A 24825-nucleotide genomic window follows, 5' to 3' on the forward strand; every position below is an offset into this window, starting at 1 on the left:
ATGTGGCGCCCCCTTAACCCCTTAACCCCTTGTTGCCCCAGCCTCGCTCACCTTCAACGTTGTTGGACCGCCCGTGTAAACAAAAAATTTGCGCAGGTGTTGAAGGTGTTGCCGGGTGATTGTTGTTGCCATTGCCATTGCCGATGGCTCCGTTCACACCTGGTTGTCCCTGCTCCAGCAGGTGGAACGAGGGAGCCGTGCCATAGTTGCTCCGACGCGTCCGATCCGAGTTCCGTCTGTAAGAAAATAATATGGTGTGGTTATTTCACTTTACTATAGTCCAACTCGGAAATTCATTGTCCCACTGAAAACAGCGTGCAGCCTAGCGAGAATTAATTAAAATGACGTTAAATATTAACAACAATACAAAGCTCACAATTGAGCAGCATTGAATGAGAGTTCACTTTTGAGCTATCACAGCTTGTAGTTCGGCGCATATGGGAAAAATAAAATACAATGCTGAATCCTTAATTGGTTTTAAAAGGCAAAGCTCTTCGAAAAGAGTCTTAAATATTTAATACTTGATTTTATTCTTGTTCTGGCAAATTTCTTTGATATTTACATTATAATAAACATATTAAATTACTCACAGTTTAATTTTTAAGCCACTTATTGGGGAGTTGTACAGCTAACAATTTTACTTTAAAAATGTATAAAACAAGTTATCAACTTATATTTAGGTTCAAAATTTGGGATACATATTTTTGATTTACAGCTTTTTGAAGTACTAAAACATAAAAATATATTTTATAAATATCCTAGCTAAACTCATTGGTATTTTAAAACTATGCAATGAACTATAAATTAGATTAAGGATTAAAATTGAATGTACAGTGGGTCATTAGGTATATTTAAAGGATTGAGGGACAATTTATAATTTGTTTGTAAAATCTCAATACACACGTGTATTTTCCAAAATCAGAGTCAAGAATAAACTAGAAATGCATACCCAAGGTCCACTCGAATAATTGTAAGTTATTTCCCAACTAATTCTTTAATTAAAATTTGCCATTCGTTAGAGTTTTTGGCTCAACTTTTTTTTTGTTACCCAAGTTTCTATAGAAATGTACTTGTTTTCCACGGTAAACAAGTGAAAGAAGCCCGAGAAGAATGAGAAGTAAGTGCAGCCGCAGCAGGAAAAGTTTTTTCGGGGAAGCTTCAACTCCAAAAACCCCAGCAAAGAATTAAAACGTACCGTTGTTGCCGGTGCCAACGGAAAACTGCGGCATTTAAGCACACTCAATGTGTTGAGCACTCCCCCAAACAAAAGAACCCCACCGACCGTCCATCAGCAGGCAGTTCCCACTGTAATGAGCTGATGCTTCGGAAAACGAAGTGAAACGCGCTGCAAAAAGGGGTTTTTTTTTGTTTTTTGATAGGTGCTAAAATGAAAAGTGCTGCGAAAAATTCAATTTGAAGTTTTGTTACTTAACGCAAACTACGATGACTACTTAAAGGCCACGCCCACTTCGCTGCCACCTCCGCTGCCGCCTTCATCAGCAGCACGTGTGTATGTGTGTGTGTGTGATGTGCCCGTTGATAAGTTTTCCCTTCCATGTGTGGGTGTGCCAGAGCAAGTGCGCGTAATTTTTACTACGAAAAGTGCAAATGGCGCTAAACTACTTGCTCTGCAACTTTTCAACGCAATTGCACAAAGAAAAAAAATAGTGGGGGAGAGAGAGGCAAAAAAAAAAAAATAATAATAAAAAAACAGAAAAATACGTTAGCTGCCCCGCTTTAAGCTTTCCATCCAACTTTTCGAGGCCTCTGCGCACCTTGAAAATCCCCAAGACCCCCAAAAAGCCGAGAAATCCGAGAAAACCGTCAGTTGTCGCCGCTCCCACGCGGTCCGCTCTTACGCCTATTTAACAAATCAGCAGCTCATTTGGCGCTTTATGTTAATTTCGTCCCAAAAGAGATTTTATTTTTGGCCAACTTTTCTGCACTGGAAAATGGTGAAAAACTTTTGCGCAAGAAGTCAAAGGCGATAGATAAACCGTTTTACCGCCCAAAAAACTTACTTGGCAATCGGTGTATCCTCGTTCTTGGACATTATTTTCTGAACTTTATTTCTGTATTCTGTTTTTTTTTTTCAACAATTAAAGACACTAACACTCGACAGCAGACACGTTACAACACAAGATTCGAGCGACAAGTGTTTTCTTTATACGCCATCCCATATTCTCCACTTCTCCAGAGGCTGTGAATGATAAGATCCAAGCAAACACCAGATAAGCGCGATTAAACTTACAACTTTTTTTCGGACCGAAGAGAGAGCCGAGTGCAATGCCTGTGTGTTTGTTCTTGGAGTGGTGGAGATGGGTGATAAGGTGGATCAATCTGGAAGGTGGTTAAACTTAAGGGAGAGGAAAGGAGAGGACAGGAAAAGAGAGGAAGAGATGGAGATGGGTGATGAGGTGGATCAATCTGGATGGTGGGCAAACTTAAGGGAGAGGAGAGGAGAAGAGAGGCAGAGACGATGCCCGCTCTTATCAGCAGGGTCTGTCAAGTCTGTCAAGTCTGTCTAGTGTGAATATAGCACACGGACCGTTCAATTGATGGTAACGTGCGGTAAGACAACCAACCAACGGGACTTGTTTACCTTAAAGAGCGGACTCACCTTACTGGTAGATAAGAACATGAATGGGAAAACACCTCCAAGAAAACACCCACAAGAACTTTTAATTTGGCGCTCTTTCGAAGGGCTGCCAGATAAAGGGAAAAAGGTTTGCATTTAGTATATTTTTGGTATCCATCGTGGTTTTTAAGTGGAAATCACGAGAGACTGTGCCAAATTCGTAGGTGTGACACTTGCTAGGCAATTTTTCACGAAAAAATATATATAACAACTTTCATTGCAACTCATTCTAAGAAATTTTCAAGCCCTAACAAATGAAGATATTTCTTTTAATTAAGTTGGTTAGAAAAAAGGTACTTATAAAAGTTACGTTTTGTAAAAACGGTTTTAAATTTAACATACGTAGGCATATATTTTAAATGAAAATGGTTGGTAAATTTTGAAAGCTATTTTTAGGAAACCGTTTAGACATCACTTCTCAAAAACATTTTGTTAGAACGAACAAATAAACTTTTTTTTAAACAAATTTATAAAAACTGGTATTCAGGACTGTGTGGCATCCCAAAAAAAGGAAGTGTCATCCCCCAAAATAACGGTAGCTCTGGTGGTCCACCCCTATGCGATACACGTCCGTTACGACTTGCACATCGCTAAGACGAAAGGTGATGTTTAAAAAAATCAATATGAAGGCCACAACGTGCGGGAGTTCGTGAAAGTTTAGCAAGCGTTATTAGTCAATGATGTCGGGGCGTTGTGCACTCGAAATACACTCGAAAGCCACTAATTCGCCAGGACTGCCGCCGCCGCAGTGACCAGATGGCCAACTGAACGGAAGGAGTGCGCGCAAACCAGTGAAAAGCGAGCCAAAAGCACCAACCAATCTCAGTCCCCCCCAGTGATGGCCTCCTCCTCATCCTCTGCGCGTGTGACCAACAACAAAGCTGCCGCTGCCCCTGCCTCTGCCGTTGCCTCTGCCGCCACCACCGCTCCCCCTCCGCCTGCTCCACCCGCTGCCTCCTCATCCGCTTCCACTTCCGTTTCCGCCTCCTCGGCTGCTAATCCACCTGCTAACGCTTCTGCTCCGCCAGCGGTGACATTAAGTGACCTGATTGGCCAGCAGCTGAAGCAGCTGAATCCCGACGAGCTGCTCTACAAGGATGAGCTGCAGCTGGTGCTCCACCTGACGCCCGTGCAGCGCCAGAAATTGAGTCGCGACCTGGAGGATGTCGTCGGCGACGTGGGTGCCAGCACCTCGGCGGTGGCGGCGGCACCGCTTTCCCGCCCCGAAAACGCCGACGAGGATGACGACCTGATTGGAGCGGTGGGCGGACTGGGTATTTCATCCCCGACCGCAACCAAAGAGCCGCTGCTGGATTTTAGGTGAACTGAAAACGCTGGCTGGCGATTGTGACCATTAATGGGCCCATGTCAATCCCATCCACAGATTGAATAAGCTGTCGCTTTCTTAAACCATTGCTTTGGGGTAAAAGGACTTTAAGTCATCATATACACGCAGAGAAAATGTGTCTGGTTAAGCTAACCAATTGACACACTTTTCTGACTGTACCAAATACAAGTAGAAAAGTTAAGTTAGAAAGTTTCTGTAGTCAGTCTTCAGGAACTTTTACCAGGTTTACCCACTGTCTTAAACACTTTGGGTCTTGCAATTTTTTTTTTAAATAGTATTTGTATAGTTACCAGTAAGGCTTTTACTTTTTACCACAAATATTTTATTTGTTCATAATTGTTTTAGTTAAATAATAATTTTAGGTGACAACCCTTAGATAGAATTTTCATGGTAGAGGTTGAGGAATTTTAACCATTTAAAAAATGTGTTTGTTTTTGTGTAGTTTTTACAAAAACAATTATTTATTTTATTGTTACACCAACATTCTCGTGGGCTAAATAATCAATAAGCCTACTTTAATATCACAAAATAATCGTATGCAAACGTACCCTGAATTTATTGTAGGCTTGTACTTTTTAAGGCAACATTTTGTATATTTATTTTGTATAATTAGATTGTAGGCGTTTATAATGTTTTTGCATAGAGTTTTGTTTAATGTTAAACGGCGATAACATATTCGAAAATCTGCGGTTGCTTTGTTTACCTCACACAAAAAAATACATTGGTCAAACGAAATAACTTAACCATTTTATTATAAAATAGTAAGCCAAACTACAATTTGACCAAAGAAATTTCTTTGTGTGCAGTGGCCTTATAGGGGTTTTGTGCCAGGGGCGGGCGTCCAAGCCATTATGCAAATCCATAATTACCCCATGAAATTAAATTAATTTATGGGAGCTGATTTTGCACCCCTGCACACTGGCATAGATTTCCGATAATACGGCCTATTTTCACTTCATAAATTAGACAGCCACTAAAAGCAATCTTAAATATTAAAACATTTATTTATAGCGAATTATTTGATACTCAAGACTCAACAGATTCATAAACAATATACCATTAAGTTTATGGCATAAAAGGGTTGTTATTTTAAAAATATTTGACATTGATTAGAAATTGTTTCTAACATTTTTCGAAAAATGTTATATACCGGAAAATTGAAAACTTTGCCCAGGGTGCCTGACTAGGTTGGTTTGTTGGTTTCGATCGCATGCATTCGTTACGTTTAAGTTAAGGAGCATTGTTTGCTGTCGAACTTGGAATTTGGGTCACTTCGTTCTGACATTTGCCGTGAATAATTAACCAACCGCCACACCACCCACTTCCCAATCGCATCGCACAGGCCACACGTACTCAAATGGTTTCAACATCTGCGCCATCAAACGGGCCACTTCAAGTCGGAGGAGGAGTCCCGTCGTCTGCGGGAGGCTGGCAACGACTCGTACCGCAAGGAGCGGCATCCGCTCAAGGCCAGCGACCTCTTCACGGAGGCCATCTTCCTGGCTCCGGCCCGGAACACACTGGCCGCCGCCCTGGCCCACGCCAACCGCTCCCTGGTCCTCTTCGACTGCGGTCTTTATGCGGTAAGGAGATCGTTTCCCGTTACGTCTATACCTCCAGTATCTTATCCTGATATTATTACATTTTAAATCCTTTTAAAAGGATTTATTATTCAACATCGGATTATATGCAAAATTAGATTTTAAACTTTCAAATCTAAGCAAACTTTAATAAAGCATTTTTTTTTATTTATTTAACAGTAGTTTGATTTAAACGTTAACTAATTAAGATTTTGTGGTAAAAATTTGTTTCCAATTTAAGATCGCTTAGAATCGTATGTTTCAAATACTACTTTTTACATAATCCTTTGTTTAGTTATGATAAATTTTAAAATTTAAAAGTGAAATGGATAATTTATAACAGAAGAAATTATTTGTTCCAGCGTTCTGTTAGAACCAAATTGAAGTTCTTTTAAAGATTTGAAATTGTTGTCTTTCCAAATATCTGAATATTTACTAAGCTGCTAGAATCGAAGTTATTTCGTAGTCTATATATATTAAACTGTCCACTAAAAACTAATTATCAATAGACAGCCTAAGTCAGTAAAGCTTATAGCTTTTATGTTGTGTTTTTTTTATTCATATTGCATTTACCTAATTTGTATTTTTTTTATATATAATTTAGTGGCCTCACAAAATGAAATAAATAAAAATAAAAATAATAGAGATTTCTGTGGCCTTTATAATATTTAAGATTAGAAAGTTATAACCGTAAACACAGAATGTTGTTATTAAAAGGGTTATATCTTAAATTAAAATATCAAAATTGATCTTCTTACTCACCCAATTCCGTATTTGAGGGTCCTGCTAATTAAGTATGTGATGTGTGTTTGCAGGAATCCTACGATGACTGCCTGTGCGCTTTGGATCTGGGCTATCCGGAGGAGTATTTGCCATTGATTAAGCTGCGCCAAGCCGCCTGTGCCTTAAAACTGCGCAACTTTGCGCTCTGCGAGGAGCATCTCCACGAGCTCCTGCACATCGAACTGAACCAGGTGTTCGAGGCGAGGACCCACGAGCTCTGGCACCAGTGCGAGGTGCTCAAGGTGGAGCGCTTCGAGATGGCCGTTCAGACGGGCGATGATCTGGATACCAACGATTCAAGAGCGTTTGAAATGTGAGTTGAAATGGGTCTTATTTAATTTCAGTTTCTTGACTAATCATTTGAACACATTCAAATAGAGCCTGGTTGGACAACTCCTCGTCGCTGCACACCACCCGGTCGGTGGCCAGGAACGCACTGATCTTCGAGTCCGAGGCGGTGGCCATGGTGCCGAGTGGCAATTGCCGGGTGTGCGACTACTGCGGCATCACCCAGTTCATCCCGTTCCCCTGCATTTACTGCTCCAACCGGCTGGTGGTCTACTGTTCCCGCTCGTGCCGCTTCAAGCATGCGGCCATCCATGCGGTGGAGTGCTTTGGCCACCAGATCGAGCTGTTCGAGTCCTTCGGCGAGGTCTTCGGCATGCCGCGTCTCCTGCAGCTGGCCCTGCGAATGCTGATCACTGGGCTGCCGGAGCTGCTGGGCCATTGCCGCAAGAAGCCGACGCTGAGCAAGCTCTGGTCGGCCATCAATGGGGGGCTGCAGGAGCGGCAGGATATCGCCTATAGTGCTGTGCTGCGACTGGAGCGCCTGAGGGAGGAGCAGCGGCCGACGGACACGGTGATCGCTTTGGCCCTGGCCGCCCACATCCTGGCCATTTACCTGAGCAAGTGCACCACGTTCTTCGAGCAGCTGGAGCGGAGCTTGCCCACGGCCTCCCGGATGTCGAGTGCCGAGTGGGAGCTGCTGTGCGCCGCGTTGCTGATGCGGCACATGGGCCAATTGCGCCACCGATCGCTTACCGCCTGCCGATCCTTCGTCCTGCCGGCAGATCCACATGTCTTCTCGCCACTCAACGAGTTCCAGCTGTGGGCCGCACCCATGCGCCTGCAGGAGGGACACCTGCATCTGCTGGCCGGCGAAGTGGCCGTCGTCTCGTACGCCGTCTTTCCCGAGACCCTGAGTCTGTGCCGCCACAGTTGTTCATCCACGATCTGCGCCAAGTTCTCCGGCCGCAAGGTGACCGCCCTGGCCCTTCTCGACCTGCCGGCGGGATCGGGCATCTACAACTGCTTCGCCGGCGGCAACTTCCAGCAGATGCCGCGCGAGGAGCGCTGCCAGCAGCTTCAGGAGCGCGGCATCAGGTGCCACTGCAATGCCTGCCAGCTCTCGCACGCGGATGATCAGTTCGTAAGTCAGGACATCACGTTATTACTTAATTATAAATTAATAAATATTAAAAAAAAAAATTATTTTTTATGTCCCTACAGAAATGTTATAGTTTCCTTTTTAGAAACATTATTTTCGATTTTTGTTAACAAACTTATGGTAAATGTTATTATACCATATCTGTATTAAAATCTCTCTGTTTTTAAATAACGATTTTAAAATAGGCAAAAGACAAATGTTTAAAATTTAGTAATATTTTAATTATTATTAAAATTTATTTTTATTTGTCGACTTATGAACGCATTAGTCTATCGAGTATTCATTTGATTTGCATTTTACATTTAATTATTTAATATATTTTTGGTATTTTTTGTCTCCTTATATTTCTGAGAAGGATTGAGTTGTTGCCCAACTATTTTACCAATTTATTTCAATTTATAAGGCAGGTTCGAAACAAAAATTGGTTTTTAAATATTTTAAAAAGAATATTATATTTATAATTTATGTTTTGCCTTGACTTTAAAATCTGTAAGCTGTTTTGGTTAAATGGGTACATGTTATTACATAGATAATAGATGATATTTTTATGTGATATTTGCAATTTCAAATTAACCTATAACTCAAATACTTATTTCACTTTGCAGTACAAGTTTCATCGCTACCGTTGTGATAACCCAAAGTGCATGGAAATCTTCACACCCAACGCCCTGCCGCATGCCCCGAATCTGCGTTGGTGGCTCTCCGAGGAGTACACCCAGCCGGAGTGCAATGGCGCCGAGCTGATCCTGTGCCCCCACTGCGGCGAGGCCCAGAAACTGGAGTGGTTCTGGGCCTTCACCACGTCCCTCATCGACTGCGAATTGATCGAGGAGCGCTGCAAACTGTATGCGGCCATCGAGCGAGCCGAGAACCAACTGATGGATCTGCACGAGTGCAAGGTGGCTCTGGCCAGGCTCCTCCTGGAGCAGTGCCTCATGGTGCACCGTGGTAAGTGCTCCTCTGAGCAGTCGAAGCACTCCATTTACTTGCTTTTTGCCCATTGCCAACAGCTCACTGTTCTCTCTTGGTTGCGCATCTCTCTTCTTTTCTACCCAACATTTCATTTAATTCATCCTTATTATCCGAAATATATCTAAAACAGGCGGATTTCTATGATTTCTGTAATTATACTGGAGCTTTGCATTTAGAATTAAATTCAACTTGGAGTTACTTGCAATTTAAGCAGCTTTAAATTATTCTTTTTAACAGAACTCTTCTGGTTTCTAACAAATGTAAGACTTTCTTAACAAAACTTTAATTCTTTGCAAATATTAAAAAGCAATTTTTAACACAGTTTTGTTTAAATTTTGATTAAGGTCTAATATAATTTATAGAACAACTGGTTTGAAAATTATCTGAAAAATAAATTGACTTGAAATTAAAAAATGTTTATTTACAATTTTTAAGTATTTTTAATTCCATTAAAATGGAATTTGCAATCTAGAGTAAGTGGTTGTTGAAAGTCATTACTGTTGTAACCTAAATTTTACTAAATTTAATGTCAATTCAGATTGGAGATCATCGGGAGAAGGCATGTACACTTTAAAAACACTAAACTTGTAATGAAAAGGGTTTGTGACATCCCTTTTAAGTCTCAACAATTTTGAATAACTTTAAAATTAAATTAGCAGGAAATTTGAAGTGGTTTTTAAAAGGACTTTACTTTTGTAAAAATGCAATTAATGTTTAAAATTTTGAGATTTAAAATTGAGAGAAGGCATACTTGTATACTTTCCAATATTATTTACTGCTCAGTCCTCTACTTCCAAGTCCTAGTAAACTATCACTTTTGATCTCTATTTCTGCGTCTGCTCCTTCTATAACCACCTCTAACAATTGCGGCAACCAAAAGAGGGGGCCACCGTTCTGGACGATTGGGAGTTCAACAAACTGGGCTCCATCCTGCGATCCGTGCTGCCCGGCGTGATGGCCCAGTACGGCGGACAGTCGATCGAGTACGTGAAGTACTTCGCCTACTTCTGGGATGTGATGGCGCTGAGCAACTACAAGTGCAACGATCGCGAGCTTATGCAAATGCTTAACGCTTTGGAGTTCATTGCCGATGAGTTCAAGGATATATTCATCAACTACTACGAGGATTATATTGCGCCCAAATTTGCTGAAGAGTCCTATGGCAGTGTCGTAGATACGCAAGTTTAGAAAGGTAAATGAAACAAAAACGTAACGTAACGAAACGAAACGAAACGAATCGAGCAATGTTAAATAAACTTAGATATATTTTAATCTGTAGCGACAAAGGAAAACGACACCCACAAATGATTCTAGGAAAATTCTATTGTTGACCCATACAAAACGTAATTGCATATATACTTTGTGCTATTATTAAAAAAAATGGTGCTGAGATATTAAATTGTACGAAACGAATGTTACATTCATTTAGGTGATTAAGTCAAAGCAAATAGCGTGCGAAGGAAATCAAAACGATCATATTAGTAGAGCGTCATATCATGCACACATTATGTTCATATCACACCTAGGAAATGATTAATTAACTTATTGATTATATAGCAAATGACTTTTTCATTTTGCATTGCGAGCAATATTAATGAATTAACAAAGCTACAAGTGCAGCCCTTTTGGGATGGCCCACTGTAAGGTTCATCGATCGATTTAAATCTTCAAAATTTAGTTAAATTGACAGGCGGCGATATTGAAACATCTTGAATCTTGGTACGAACGTACAGTGAGCACTCCCAAAACGGGCTAACCAATCGGTAGTTAGGCCGAAGCAAAACTAAGTGTAAGCATTAATTTAGCTTCTGAGAAGCTACTACCTAAGTGTAGCCACTGATCTCGATTGTTTGCCATGAACACGACTAATTGTTTTAACCACCCTCCCAAAATATAAGAACCTCTATTCAATCACTTACATATGTATTTGCTTGCCATCGGCAGCCTGACTGTAAGCTTTTAATGCTTAAAAATCAGATAGGAATCAAACGCAATCACTGCAGAAACCAAACAACAAAATGAACAAATGAACAAGACAACAAATGAACAATTTAAATAATTGAAAATGAATATTCGAATTATATGAATGAACAAGTGTTTTTCAAACCTCGCCTTAATTTTGTAAAGTGTTTTGAAATACGATAAAGATAAAGATGAAGAGGACGAAGAAAAAAAAAACAACAACAACACGCACTGATACAGCATAGGCCAGGCAAAATTCACACCGACACGCCCACACACACACGGACACAAAATCAGACACGCGAATCTATATAAATAAATATATACAAATTACAAACAAGATACTCAACCAACTTCTAGCTGCTATAAACAAATGCAATAAATTCTTTTTAACAACAAACAAAACTGTGTTTTAAATTTCTATAGATCAGATTCATCAACTGGGGTTTCCACTAAAAATTAATTTTAAATGCCTTTCAAAACTGCAAAAATATTGTCTGAAAATAAAGATATAACATATTTTGTGAAATAGCGAAAACGAATATATAAAACATTTATGAAACATTTTCAAATTAATTATAAATAATAATAAAATTAGCTTTTTTGGTTATTGATCTATGCCTGAATACCCTTTTTGGTAAATTGTTAACGAGTTTTGTTTCCAGAACTAAAAGCCAACATTTCTTAACCCAACTTTAAATATTTTTAAATTTATTTAAAACAAAAATAATAATTTGCTTACTTAGTGCATGGCCTTTAGTACAACTCCTGCATGCTTTTAATTCACTTCTTGGAAAAGAAGCTCATGATGTCGGCCTGCTTGGTTTTGGACCCATCCTTTCCAGCTTTTCCGGCCGAAGGAGGCGATTTCTTTTTGTTGACAGGGGCTGTTGCCTTGGGAGAAACCTTCTTCTTGGCGGGCTGTGTGTGTTTTACGGGCTTGCGCTGCGTGATGACAAAACCATCGTCATCCAAATACGTTTCGTTGACCGGCTCCGTGTCCATTTCATCGTCCACTGTGACAACTTCTTGTTCGGCTGCCTTCTTGGGCGGCTGCTCCTCGTCCTCGGAGTCGCTGATTCGTCGCCGCTTCGAGGTGGTGGGCTTCTCCAGATCGGACTCGTTGTCCGATCCTACCACATGGCGTCGCAGTTTGTCCAGCTTCTCCTCCTCGTCGGAGGATTCTGCGCTTTCCTCGTCGAAAAGTTGCACTGACGTGTTTGCCGCTGTGGGTTTCCTACTGGGACTGGGTGACTTCTTCTTGGATGATTCCTTTTTAGCAGCAGCTGGTGATTCTTTCTTGATTTTGTCCTCCTTTTCGGGTGGCGACTTCTTGGCGCCGGGCGGCTGCTTCTTGAAGAAGTTGTCCATGGTGCTGGGCGCCGCAGCTGCTTTGCTGGGCGTGGCCTTGACATCCTTTGGTTTGCTGGCCGCTGCTGTGAAGAAGCTATTGATGCTACCCTTTTTGGCTGCTGCAGGCTTGCCCTTTGAGGCCTGCTCCTTTGGAGAGGTCTTTTTGGTTTCCGGAGATGGTTTTTCCTTACTGACTGCTGGTTTTTCGGGCTCTGACTTTGCTGGTTCTGTTTTGAGCGAGGATTTTGAAGGCTCCACTTTAACCGAAGACTTGAAGGACTCCGATTTGACGCCATTGGTGGAAGGCACACCATTTGCAATGGGTGCAGTCTTGCCCGCTCCTGGACGCTGCTCCACTTTGGCCAACTTCACCTCCAAATGTTGCATGGGCTTGAAAATTGCCGCCGGCGATTTGGAGCCCCCGGCGATTTCCACGCTGTATAGCTGCGTTTCGGCATCCTGAACCTTGGATAGCCAATCCTCCAGCCTGCTCTCCTTAACCACGGAATACAGATCTTCACTAGAATCACCAGATCCTTGCGTTTTACGCTTGCCGTGAACCAAAAATCTCTTCTCGAACTTCGTTTTGGGCTCCTGCTTTTTGATGTAGGCCTCCAGCACAGCGTTCACCTCCTTGTAGGGCAGTTTGTACTCCTCCAGGAGATCGGTGACCAGCACACAGCGATCGAAATCGATCAGGCAATCGTCGAGAGCCTTTTTAAGCGACATTTTCATTGCAAATTGCAATTGCGGATTATTGTTTAGCAGAAATTAGCGCGAAAGCGAAATGTTATGATGCGGGACTGTCAACTCGTTGGCAGTCGCAAATGTACTAAGTCATCTTTACTTAGGCAAGATCCAAACCAACTAGTTGGCAGTCGCAAATGTACTAAGTCATCTTTACTTAGCCAAGATCCAAACCAACGAGTTGGCAGTCGGAAATGTACTAAGTCAAGATCCAAACCGGTGTATGTCCTCACTTCCAACTCGTTGGAGACGCAAATGCACTGAGTCACCTTTATTTAGCCAATATCCAAACCGGTTTATGTCTTTACTTATATTTCTATTTAAATTAAATTATTTTTATTTTTATTTTTATTTCTGGCTTTTAAAATCAAGCCATTGCAACGGATGTTGTACTGGTTTAAAAAAAATGAACTTGAACTAAAAATCCAAATAAAAGCCAGAAATGACTTTTAAATAGCTTTGCAGGCAGCACTTCCGCTTATCGATAACAGCATTTCGGCGCTATTCGAAAAAAAGAAGAAGCAGGAAGTAAACAAAAGTATTGCGAAATTTTCTTACCGGTTTATTTTTGTATATTTCAACGCCTTTGCAATGCAAATAAAATCCAAAAATAGTTCAGAAACCCACCGAATGCAGGAGTAAGTAATAAAACCTCTAAGGAATCCTCTAAAACCATGGAATTATAATTACAGACAGGCTGCAAATGAGGCGCGCATCACGCAGATTGAGGAGTTTATCAACGAAGTCCTGAAGGAGGACCTCCGGCAGCTGGAAAAGTGCATCGGTCAGTTCAACGAGGAGATCATGGAGTACGTCCAGCTGAAGAACACCCTGCAGACCTTCGACACCCATTTGCCGGAGGGCTATAAGACGCAGGTGAACATCGGCAGCAACATATTCATGCAGGCACGTGTCCGCAAGATGGACAGCATCCTGGTCAACGTGGGCAAGGATATATACTTGGAGATGACCATTCCGGAGGCAGAACGCTTCAGCGACACCCGCGTCAAGATCCTGACCAAGCAATCCGATGTCCTGCGCGAGGAGAGCGTCAAGAAAAGGGCCCAAATCAAGATGGCATTGATAGCAATCAGTGAAAGAGCAAAACTCATCCAACAGGATGATGGGAAATAGCAGGAACTCCTCAAAATTGAGGATATGAAACCAAACCCTTGATGCTCTTTAAGTGCATAAGTAGCTTTGTTGGTTATTTATTTTTGTGTACCTACATAGAATAGTAAAGTACTGAAACACTTATAAAAACGTTGAGTTTATGGTACCAAAATGTTCGCAATATATTTCTATATACAGACTTTGCAATAATTTTATGTACTCTCCTCATGTATTTGAAAAGCTTCGAAATGATTACTTGAACCTTTAAATAGTAAGAGTTTAAATCTTTAATGGCAGTGAATAGTTACTTTCAAATGAACTTTGACTTCAAACGTAAGGACTATTTATTAGATTATTCATTATATTTTATAGCTACATGTAACTAATAAGGCTTTTCAGCAATTTCAGTTGTACAGAAGCTCTGAGTAATATTACTTAAAGAATCTCCTATGATCACCTCTTAATTTTGATCATTATAAACTAGTAATTACCTAGTTCTCTAGACAACACTCATGGCTACACAAGCACTTGAATTTATTTAGTTTCTACTACAATTTACAAAGAGAATTTACAAATGACGAGCCTCCAAAATGTGGTTGGCCTATAGATTTTGAGTGTGAACCAAGTTGAAATGGACGGAGGGAGGAGCTAGAGATTCCTGTTCCTGTTCCTGTAAATCCTGGCTAGCTCTTACGACAGATCGTCCGAGGATCGGGTGGGCCTCAACGTGGACTGGGCCAGCGGATGACCTGCTGTCCTGAGTGTCCTGCTCTGGTTGGAAATACGCTGCGAGGTGCTGGCCAAGTTCTGCAGGCGCCTGGCCATCTGCGGGGGTCACAAGATAAGTCGGGAATGTTGTGGAAAATACATATTTCTATGTCATCTATAGTCCCAAAACAATCCAATTGGTCAAAATGATGAAAAGAGATCCGATACAGGCAAGCAAAGAATAAGAATTTCACACGATTTTGGAGTTATAAAGGTATACGAAGTACATAAGGTATAAATTATAAAATATATAAGTGCTTGTAATTACTAATAATATTTGAACTTTTAGGGTTCTCCCACTCACATCGTTTCCCGCCTCGGGATTCAACCGTCCGCCGCTCGCCTGCGGCGGACATCCCATCGAGGAGCTGGACGCATAGTTGACCGCCTGCTTGACCCGCTGCATCTCGGTCTCGAGGAGCGTGTGGTCCCGGTAGAGGGTGCGATACTCCTCGGCCAGCGTCTGGTTCTCGTCCAGCAGCATTAGGATGTGCTCCTCGGCCCGTTTGGCGCATTGGCGCATCGCCTCGTCGGCCCTCACTTGGGCATCCTTCCACCTGCGAAAGGAGTCGATGATCTGCTCCTGCTGCTCGTTGACCTCGGCCTGTTGCCTACCGGAGAGAGAGGACATGGCAGCTGCTCTTATATGGATGCACTCCATCCCGAACGGACTACCTACTTCAGGCGCATCTGCATCTGCTGGCACTCGCTGGCAATGCCGCGCATTTGCTCCCGCACGGATTCGTTGGCCTCCTCCAGCCGTAGAACACTTTTCCGGTGCTGGGCATCCTCCATCTGCAGGTGAGCCTGCATGCCCCGAATGAGGTGACGCATCTTCTCCACCTCCAGGTGGCTATTCTTCTGCTGCTCCTGAAGAGCCCGTTCGCGTCCCGTTGAAATGGCCTCCTTCTCCTTCAGGGCAATCACCTCCTCCCGCAGCACTTTGCGCTGGAATACATCATCGCATTATACGATTTATCTACCGAAGAGTAACCAAACCCACCTCCGTTCTCAGCTCCACCTGCAGCTCCTCCATCTTGTCCAGTCGCAACTGCAGGCTCTCCGCTTTTCTCTTGGCTCCCTTGAGCTCCTGGCACTGCGTCTGGAAGGTAGTCTTCATGGTCTCGTACTCGGAGCACAGCTCCACGCGCTGCTCCTCCTGGTTCTTCAGCTGGCCAGCCAGTTCTCGCATCTGGCGGGAAAAATCACCTGAAATAAAAGGAAATATTATTCCAAAATGAGCAGAGAAAAGTGAAATAGATCAGAAAGAGTTTCAATGTTATATAGTTAGTTATTCAAACTGAATTTTAAATAGAATAATTTATATGTATTGAAACGTTTTTAAAAGAAATCAGTGGTTGTAGAAGATATCATCACATGTATTGTATATGTAAATGCAATTATACATAATTTGTTTCTACTAAATTAACAAACAAATTGTAATTGACATACGCATATTTTTAGAAAATAAGTTAATCATTTCCCAATATGACTATAGTTATAAAGTTACAAATTAGAAAACGAAAAAATAAATCGAAGTGTGTTTGCAAATTTCCTTTAAACATTTTTAAAAATTAATCAGTGGTTAAATCATATTTTATTTAGTACAAAAAAGTTGTAATACTTTTTTTTAGGAAATAGATTAATTATATCCAAATGCGTATCATTCTCATGAGTTTTGAATAAAACAAACCGAAATTTATTTGAAATTAATTAAAATTTAAAATTTATAAAATATTTAAACATGTCTTTGTAAGTGTGAAAGCTCCTGGTCAAACATTGTGCGTGTTTCAATATAAATATACTCCATTTACTGCATAAAAGCATTTTTAAAAGCAAGTTAAGTCCAAGAAAAACATTTTATTATTTTAGCTGTTCAGTTTCTTAAACTACTATTATTATTTTATTTTTAAATGTTGGAAGTGTTTAATATAAATAAAGAAATCTATCTAATCCGATATACTCCCTTTTATTTCGTTGACTCACAATTCTTTTGCTTGAGCTCGTAAATCTCTGCTTTGAGTCGATTGTTTTCGCTGAAATCGGAGTAGCTCTTGATCATCGACTGCAGTTGATCGATCTGATTGTCTCGATCCTGTAAATTGCTCTGCAGTCCCTGGATTTGGCAGGCAAGATGTTCGTTCTGAGAAATAAATAAAGGGAAAGAAATCATAGAAATAATCAAGTGCTTTAAACGCGTTTTTCTGCTTTGTTTTGGGCCCAACTTGTAACTCCAGTTCGCAGTTGATTCGCGGGGCATCCAGACAGTGGAGCTCTGGCTCTGGACAGGATTGGCTGGCCTGGCTGGTCTGGGTGCTCTGCTGGAGCTGCTGTTGGGCCACCTGTTCGGTCAGCTCCTCGAGATCCCGCTTGAACTCATCGATGATGCTCAGGTAGTTGTCCCGCGTGGCCTCCAGGATCTCCGACTGGGTGCGACAGTGGAGCAGTGTGTGCTCCAACTGCTGGCGATGGGGGCAATCGGAGGAGCCTCCCTCTGCTCCGCTCTACAAAAACCCAAAACGGAAGTGGCACATGCTGTTCTCGATATCGCGAAAGGCTTGCAAAAAGGCTTACCATGGCAAGTCAGATTTCTGTAACTAATTGCCCAAAAAATCAGCTCACGGAATCACCTGTCAGTTGTCAATTGTCGATTCTCGATTGTTTATATCCCCATATATATATACTATATATATTTAAATCTCTTTCGGTGTCGAATGCTTGAAAACGTAGCCTTCGTGTCGGCAGTGGAAATATATCTCGCATAACCCAGACGAATTTCGGCTTCATTACCGTTTCATTTCATTTCAATAATATTGCTATTAAAAGTTTGTCACGAATATAAAACCAATTCGAACCGTAGGTGGCAAGGTTTTGGTTTTGGTATCAATTTCAGTTTCAGTTTGTGTTTCAGTTTCGGGTTTCAAAGTTTCGTTTCTTTGGCACTTGGTGGGGTACTTCTTCCCCCAGTTTTATAGACATTATTATTTGCCCGCCCCCACTGTTTGACACGATTTGAAAATAAAGTTGCCGCGGGTGGCAGCGAATAATATCCTTATTGAGATGGGGGAAATAAATTCGTTTGGGGGGAAAGCGTGGCTCCGCGCACTTAAAACACTTTTAAAGGCATATTATAATGGGGAGGGGGCGGGGTACGAATTTGATACAGCCCGGGAAAATGTGAAAATCGATTAAGACGGGGGCAATGAATTGTTATGATTCCTTGTCTGTCATTAAACCCATTAGAGCGACGCGAGTTTTCCACACCTTTTCACTGACTCAATTTGCACATTTACAGTTTGCACTCTTTGCACTATATATATATATATATATCGCCACCCACCCTCGAAACACTCGAAAACAATTTGCACTTTTGGCCAACTTTTTGCCTCGCTTTCTGAGCCGAAAACTTTGTGGCTAATTGCACGCCTTTTTCCTTTCGCTTTTCGCGCCGAATAAATTCAAATTGTTTGGCTGGGCGCGAGGTCGGCTAATTAGGGGGTCGTAAATTGTCTGTTGTATGTTCGGCATACATATATACCGCGATATATTCCCGCTGCCGAATCCTTGCGCTTCCCCGATTTGTTTCACGCGACTAAACAGCAACCGACGACGGATGACAGGATTCTGAAGCGAACTACTCCTTGACTGGGGCTTCCTGCCGACTTGTGTTTGATTTTGCCTAGCCGTTTACCAAGGAGATGATCGCGTGACGGTACTCCACATTTAAATAGAATTTATTCAAAATAATTACAAATTAAATAAATAAAATTCTAACATTTTAAAATAGAAATGGCCAGTTTCTGTTTTAAAAATCCTTAAAATATATTCTTGGCTTAGGGAACTCTTTTATATTATTAATTTTATATCGATTGTATTTAAAAAAAAAAAAAAAAAAAAAAACTTGATAAAATTTTTTTTTTTTTATTTGGTTTGGTTTTTATAGGTTACTTGGTTAACATTTTACATATGCCTTAAATAAAATATTTTAAAATATGTAAATAGACGTTCCTAAATAAACCAAGAAAAAAATTTTATTTAAGTTAAAAAAAAAAAACGAAATTAAATATCTATGAGTTACTTTCGATTTTGCAACCTTTTGTTTAGTAAAAAGTTAAGCTGCCTTGAAACCTTTGTTTTTTCGCAAAAAGAAAAAAAAATGCCATATGAAAAACCTCGAGAGTATGTGGTTCAATACCGGGTTCCTTGGCCTCACGAGGATCACGAGCATCTCTCGTCACTCAAGTTCCTGCCCAATCCCCGTGGCTCTCATCGATATGCATATCACTGCTCGCCTGCCTCGCGTGTCGATTGTGGGTAAATAAATAACACGAAACCTATTTCCGATTCGCCAGCGATTCCTGGGGTTCAGGTGGATCCGGATGGATGGATGGATGGAGGGCAGGAGGCACTCCCACTCCGAACAATTGCAGTGGAACATACAGCCGAGTTTCCACAATAAACACATCCGCGCAAGCGATTTGTATTTGTCGAATGTAGACACAAAACCCAAAAGGGACTTACTTTTGCGTCCAGGCAAAAATATATGAGTAAATAAATCAGACGACTCGAATGGCAACAATATTTGTTGTCATTCCCGCCAGGATACTATATGTATAAGGTATATATGGGGTTTGCTTCGCGAAGGCGAATGTCATTTACCACATAGGAAAATTCTATGTAAGGAGCGGAAAATGTATTTCACGCCAGTGGCATTGGTCATAAAAATTTAACAATATAATATGGGATATATGATATATTAAATTTAAAACTAAGTAAACATTAATTACTTATTCTGGGAGTCAGAGGAATGCTTAAATTAAAATTATTTTGTTACAGATAATTGTTCTAGTTATTATCCCCTTTTTCGCCACTTCGATTTCAGTCAATTTGTGTATATAAACAAAATGATTTTGTGTACATAAACAAACAATTCTTTCTTTTTTTGCTCTTCTGTTAGTTTTTGGCGGGAACCATTTCGATGATAAATAACTTTACAACTTTGACGAACTTTAAGCTATACTTAACTGCACTTAAGTTGGCTTAGCTTGGACTAAATGCTTAGGAGGGTCAACAAGTGACATAGTTATCTACTTGGACGTCCTGGCTTTTGTCATTGTTTTCGCTGTAGTTTTAGTTTTAGTTGTCGTTGGCTTAGTTAAAGGTTTAGTTGTTGATTGTGTTGTTGCTGTGACTGCAGGAGGAGGTTTGGTGGCTTTGGTGGGCTCCCTTTTTAGTGTAGGTATTTTCGTATCGCCTTTCTGCATTTGATATGACAACCGGGGTTATTGGAATCGCTTAATTGCGGGGTAATCGAAAGCGTCAGATACTCACACACGCCATTTGTTTATGCTCCTTCTCGGCACTCTGCTCGAATATTTCCTTGATGGCTATGCAGAAGGGGTTTTCCCTCGGGGATTCATCGTAGACGTCGATGTATGAGAAAGCCGAAGGGTGCTAGTTTCAAAAGTGGGCTTTTAATAGTGGTTTAATTAAACAACTTAAGTGAATATAATATTTATGTATCTGTAAAATGCCGTTTAAGGTTCATCATTGAATTTAGAGTTTTAATGTCATTTATATATTTATATAAAAATAAATTTCATAAATATTATACTAAAGCATATAAACATGATCTTACCAATTTGCATAGAAGATCGGCAATCTCCTTCAAAGTATCCGAATTCCTTTGACTCAAACTTTTATCCGCTTCGATCTGGGCTTGCAGCTCTGAAATTTTGACTTTTTCCATAGTTATAGCAAAACTCCCTTCATTTTGAATTATCAGGAATACGAACTTTGGGACTCGGTATCCGAGCGCTGGCATTTTCCGTGCAACTCGCGGTTTTTTTGCTCCAGGGAGTGAAGACGTCTTCGTACGCCTTCTATTATCTGGGTGTCCGGATCATCGAACTCCGAATTCTGGCAGGACTGTTCTAGGTCCGATTGGAGGATCCTCAGATGACTGCGAATGCTCTCCAGCTTTCTCACCGTATCATCGCGTTCGAAAGACTAGAATAAAAAAAATATAATTAAATCAAACAAAAATCGTGATGGATTTAGCCAGGTATTTAAACTTTTTTTCTACAAAGGCATTTTCTAACGCATTTTTTTAAGCCTCAAAAACTTAAAAGCTATTCCAAAAATACAAATTTTTTGTATATCTTAAAATAAAACTTTTTTAGGCTCTGCTTATCGGTAAAAAAAACAAATAAAAGGGTTTATTTTAGGATCCTTGGATAATTTATGATGAGTTGTGCAGGTCATTGGAAAATAAACATTTTTCTACGACATTTTGAAAAACTAGCTAGTTTGTCGGGAAAACAGCTAGAAAAAGCTTTACTTTGTAAACCCATAACTTGTAAACAAGTAAAGTTAGTTAGTGATAAAATCTTTGGAATTTAAATAGAATTTCTTACCAACTTTTCGAAGAAGCAGGAGAGACGTTTCCGGCGACAGTCCATGGCCTGGTACTCCTGTTTGCTATGCAGATCGAAGAGATCGTTGAGTTCCGTGTTCAGCAGTCGCAGCATCTCGCGCTCCTGGTTGTCCTGTAAGGAGAGGTTCTGCAACATGTCATTGGATATCGTCTCCACGGTCGCCGTGTCGCTGCAGGACGCCTCCAGAGTGGGCTGATCCTGGTGCACACCCTTGGTGGCATTCATCGAGGGCCCCTCGCATGGCGTATTCTCCGTCATGTTGGTAAAGCACTCCGTGATCTCCTGCACCTGTTCTCAGGATATATGGAATATAAATGATTATTTATTAGTTGAAAAATACAGATCCCTTGAGTTGACTACACTAAGAATTTTTCTACAACATTGACAATCTACTGAAATGTAAGATGACCGGGTTTCCGTTGAGACGATTAAGCGATAAGAAAATTAATCTATTATTAAACTCAGCTAAATAATGAGTAACGTCACAAAATCACCACATAGCCCTTAAAAAAAAAAAAACATTGATCTTGATTTTCGTCAATAGGAAAATTATAGGTAATTTACACATGACTTTTTTTTTAAATCTTAAATATTACATGTGTGTGTAAATATTTAAATTTAATTTAATTATCAAATATTTTGTTGCTCTCACCTGCTGATTGAGCTGGGCTATGCACTGATCCTTGAGGAGCAGCTTCTGCCTGGCCGTTTGGACCACTTCCTCCAAGGCATTGATTTGTGCCTTCAAATGGCAAACCTCGTCATGCTTGGCGGCCATTTCGGTGACCAAGGACTTCATGCACTCGCCCATCTGCAAAGGAGTAAGACACCAATTAAAGCCAGGCACTAGTTGATGGCCAACAAAACAAAGCAATTTATTAAACGGAAACATATACAGCCCAACTACGAATTCAACGTGGAACTTGTTTTGTAGTCTTTTCGATTCTAAGTGATACGGGCGGGCACTTGCACTGGAAATCGCCGCTGCCCTTGTCGCTCGGGGATCTATGGCCTACCTTCTCGCATTCGCTTTCCGGCCGGACCTGATCCCGGCCCACGCCCAGCAATTGGTTGAGGGACAGGGTCTCCAGGGTGATGCCCTCGGTGTCCCAGTTGTGGTGGTGGTAGGCCTTCTGCACAAGTTTCAAGATCGTGCCGAAGTCCTTTCGCAGCTTGCGATTCTCGTCCAGCGCCTGCTGCTGTTCCCCGCGGACCGACTGGAAGCAGGTGACGACCTTGCCGTACGCCTCCTCCTCCAAATCGGACATGTTGCCCAGGATCATGTTGTTCACGTGGAGCAGGAAGTCCACCCACTCCTGGAATGTGACCAGCCGCAGCTGCGAGGTGTACTATAAGGTAAAAAGAAGAATTAATTCAAAATTACAATTACAAGGCTTACAAAATATTATATTATACTGATAAAAAAAATTGAATGGTAAGAATAAATGCCTGAATAATGAATCCAATAAATTAAATGAAATATTAAATCATAATAATAAATACAAATCTTCCTCTTTTATTTGAATGCATTTAATGGTTTAAATATAAATGAAATTTTTGGATATTAAAAACAATTTCAAAAATAGTTAAGTGAGAAATAAAAAAAATATTAATTAACGGCAATAATGAAAATCAAATCAAAAAATATTTAAATCGAGTACCAGTGAAGTTTTGAAACGGGTCATAAAAGCACGGTCTTTAATGTTTAAATACAATTCTTATTAAATTGCATGATTAAAGATTAATTCAAATTAGTTCGTGTTTGACTTATAGGCATTGTTATAAAGTTCCATATGGTTTCAATTAAAGTTACTTTTTCAGGTTTTAAAATATATGGAAAAAGGTTTAAACTAAATTTACTCTGTTTTCTTACCAGTATCAAAATATTAAAATTTTTCTGGAAAACAAAAACCAAAATGACTTTCCGAATAAAAAGAAGTGATAAAAATGTTCTTCTTTAATAGTAGAAAAGATTTGCTTATTATTTTTGAATTAACTTTTTCAACAAATAAATGAATTTTCTCAACAGCAAATACTTTGTTATAATTAATAATTTATATATCCTCCAATGGATTACCTATCCGCTCACCATTGCATCCCCGCTTTGTTCATCCAGGCAGTCGATCTCGTCCAGCCGCTTGATGAATATGTTGTTCAGCTCGAAGTTCATCTCGGCGGCTTCGCCGGAGGCGTCCCGTAGTTTTTGGAGCAGGCAGCGGAAGTAATCGGTGGACTCGGGCACCGTGCTGGCATTGCACTGGGAATGGCAGGAGGGACCTTCCCTGGTCAGGATTTCCAACTTGGAGTTACTGGCAGTGTCCAGCTGTTCAACTTGCTTCGCCGATTGCTCCTGCGAATTGTTGCTCTCTGGACTGGCGGCTGGCAATCGTGATGGCGACGATGATGGTGATGGTGATGGTGGTCTGGAGCGATTCATACCCATGGACCTGGAGTCCAGGATGAAACCAGCTCGACGAGAGCCCATGACTACAACGATCCAAATTTTCGACAACTACTTCCTCCTTCCGTTCCCACTGCGTGATGGCATTCAAATCGCGAGTTCTTATGGCGGCCGATTTAAGGCTGATCTAGTCTGGCTGGGATTAGCTGGCGTAGTTAGACATGTGTATATGGTTTCCACATCGGAACGTTCACTTCGAGAGCGGCAATCTCAAGGCACTGCTGATCGGAAAGAGAATGCATTCAAATCACTTGGCCAAAAAATCACTCACTCACTCGAACAGAAAAACACATGAGTTGTAAAAGTTGTAAACTTATCAAAAAACAACACTCAAAATGGGCGAAAAAAAAAAAGAAAATAAAATATAATATCTGATTCGAACCTTGGCGGCGACGTCAGTGCGCTGCGTTCATATCTTTTGTTTGTAGTCTTCTGACGTAGCAGCCTGTAGTTTTGTTTATTTATATTTTTCTTGTTTTTTTTTTTGTTTTCGAGCTACACACACGCGTATTAAGTATACGGTTTCCAGCTTGTTGTTTTTATTTCCCTCCCCCGAACCGATCCAAATTCCGCGCGAGATCGTCGAACAACGTTTCGCATGGAGACCGTGGCAAAAACTGAAACCGAAACTGAAAACTGAATCTCGATCGCTTAACTAAAGCGAACCGAGCAGCGTTTCGTATTCGCTCCTAAAAAAAAAAAAAAAAAAAAAAAAACCCAAAACCCAGAGAACCTCTCGTACACTGAGGAAACTCAACTCGAATCGACTCTCTGCTTATCAGTGCGTTGGATTGGATTGGAATCGGACTTGGAATTGGATCGCTCCGTGTTTGCCCAAGAACTTAGCAGTTGTGAATTCCAGACCCGTTGCTCCCGATACTGCTCACTATATATCCGCAAGTCATCGCTGTTTGCTTAAGTTGCGGTCTCGAATCGGCCAATTTCGTATATTTGTTAACTCATTCGGTGGGGTATTTGCCATTGGATAAGTTTGTTTGGCCGAAATTGATAACTCCGGCATGGGAATGGTCTGGCTGCCCGATAAGCTGAGCATTCAAAAAGGTTACACAATCCCTGAAAAACGAATAAACTAATTTATATCAAATTACACAAAATAGTTGTTTGTTTTAAACAAAAATTATGAAATTTTAGGAAACATTTGTTACAAATTAGGCAACAAATAAACAAAAGTAAATTTTAAAAACAACAAAACGTT

At 40.8% G+C, this 24825-nt stretch overlaps 5 protein-coding genes across 14 annotated transcripts in view; 2 read left to right on the forward strand and 3 right to left on the reverse strand.

Moving 5' to 3' along the window:
• LOC108138255 (zinc transporter 8) overlaps positions 1-6456 on the reverse strand; it is a 26880-nt gene extending 20424 nt beyond the window's left edge. For 2 of the 3 annotated variants that reach the window (XM_017260399.2, XM_017260398.2), the window contains exons 1-2: positions 2022-2188; positions 52-236 (exon numbers count right to left, since the gene is read on the reverse strand). In XM_017260399.2, the coding sequence (XP_017115888.1) occupies positions 52-236; positions 2022-2053 (217 nt within the window). In that variant the 5' untranslated portion in view covers positions 2054-2188. Of the gene's footprint in view, positions 1-51; positions 237-2021; positions 2189-6328 lie in introns of those variants that run through there. The other variant, XM_041710231.1, reaches the window with a different exon arrangement.
• Positions 3063-10149, forward strand: LOC108138304. 2 transcript variants are annotated; one of them, XM_017260460.2, is made up of 6 exons: positions 3063-3958; positions 5329-5569; positions 6382-6662; positions 6728-7778; positions 8402-8744; positions 9649-10149. In XM_017260460.2, exons 1-6 carry the CDS (start codon positions 3477-3479, stop codon positions 9954-9956), a joined length of 2706 nt encoding a protein of 901 aa, XP_017115949.1. In that variant the 5' UTR covers positions 3063-3476; the 3' UTR covers positions 9957-10149. The 2 variants fall into 2 exon arrangements, with proteins under 2 accessions (XP_017115949.1, XP_017115950.1); XM_017260461.2 differs by lacking the exon at positions 9649-10149 and adding an exon at positions 8807-9329.
• LOC108138016 (DNA polymerase delta subunit 3) lies at positions 7779-12896 on the reverse strand. Its single transcript, XM_017259985.2, has 2 exons — positions 11473-12896; positions 7779-7802 (listed from the first exon to the last, which is right to left on the reverse strand). The coding sequence occupies exon 1, from the start codon at positions 12816-12818 to the stop codon at positions 11514-11516; it is 1305 nt and encodes a 434-aa protein (XP_017115474.1). The 5' UTR covers positions 12819-12896; the 3' UTR covers positions 7779-7802; positions 11473-11513.
• A 447-nt stretch (positions 12897-13343) lies between these two features.
• LOC108138238 (protein UXT homolog) lies at positions 13344-14150 on the forward strand. The gene is made up of 2 exons (XM_017260369.2): positions 13344-13468; positions 13523-14150. Exons 1-2 carry the CDS (start codon positions 13422-13424, stop codon positions 13962-13964), a joined length of 489 nt encoding a protein of 162 aa, XP_017115858.1. The 5' UTR covers positions 13344-13421; the 3' UTR covers positions 13965-14150.
• Positions 14151-14460: 310 nt separating this feature from the next.
• On the reverse strand, positions 14461-24232 carry LOC108138237 (nuclear mitotic apparatus protein 1). Of its 7 annotated transcripts, none has more exons than XM_017260362.2 (13): positions 23992-24232; positions 23238-23827; positions 22165-22497; positions 21801-21959; positions 21128-21436; positions 20507-20720; positions 20350-20450; positions 20043-20165; positions 16698-16854; positions 15715-15920; positions 15391-15659; positions 15016-15322; positions 14461-14768 (listed from the first exon to the last, which is right to left on the reverse strand). In XM_017260362.2, exons 2-13 carry the CDS (start codon positions 23631-23633, stop codon positions 14634-14636), a joined length of 2709 nt encoding a protein of 902 aa, XP_017115851.1. In that variant the 5' UTR covers positions 23634-23827; positions 23992-24232; the 3' UTR covers positions 14461-14633. The 7 variants fall into 7 exon arrangements, with proteins under 7 accessions (XP_017115851.1, XP_017115852.1, XP_017115855.1 ...); XM_017260363.2 differs by having other exon boundaries at positions 23238-23830; XM_017260364.2 differs by having other exon boundaries at positions 14655-14826; positions 23992-24231.
• Between the last annotated feature and the right edge of the window lie 593 nt (positions 24233-24825).

This window comes from Drosophila elegans, unplaced genomic scaffold (genome assembly GCF_018152505.1).
Source record: "Drosophila elegans isolate 14027-0461.03 unplaced genomic scaffold, ASM1815250v1 contig_814, whole genome shotgun sequence".
Taxonomy (NCBI): Eukaryota; Metazoa; Arthropoda; class Insecta; order Diptera; family Drosophilidae; genus Drosophila; species Drosophila elegans.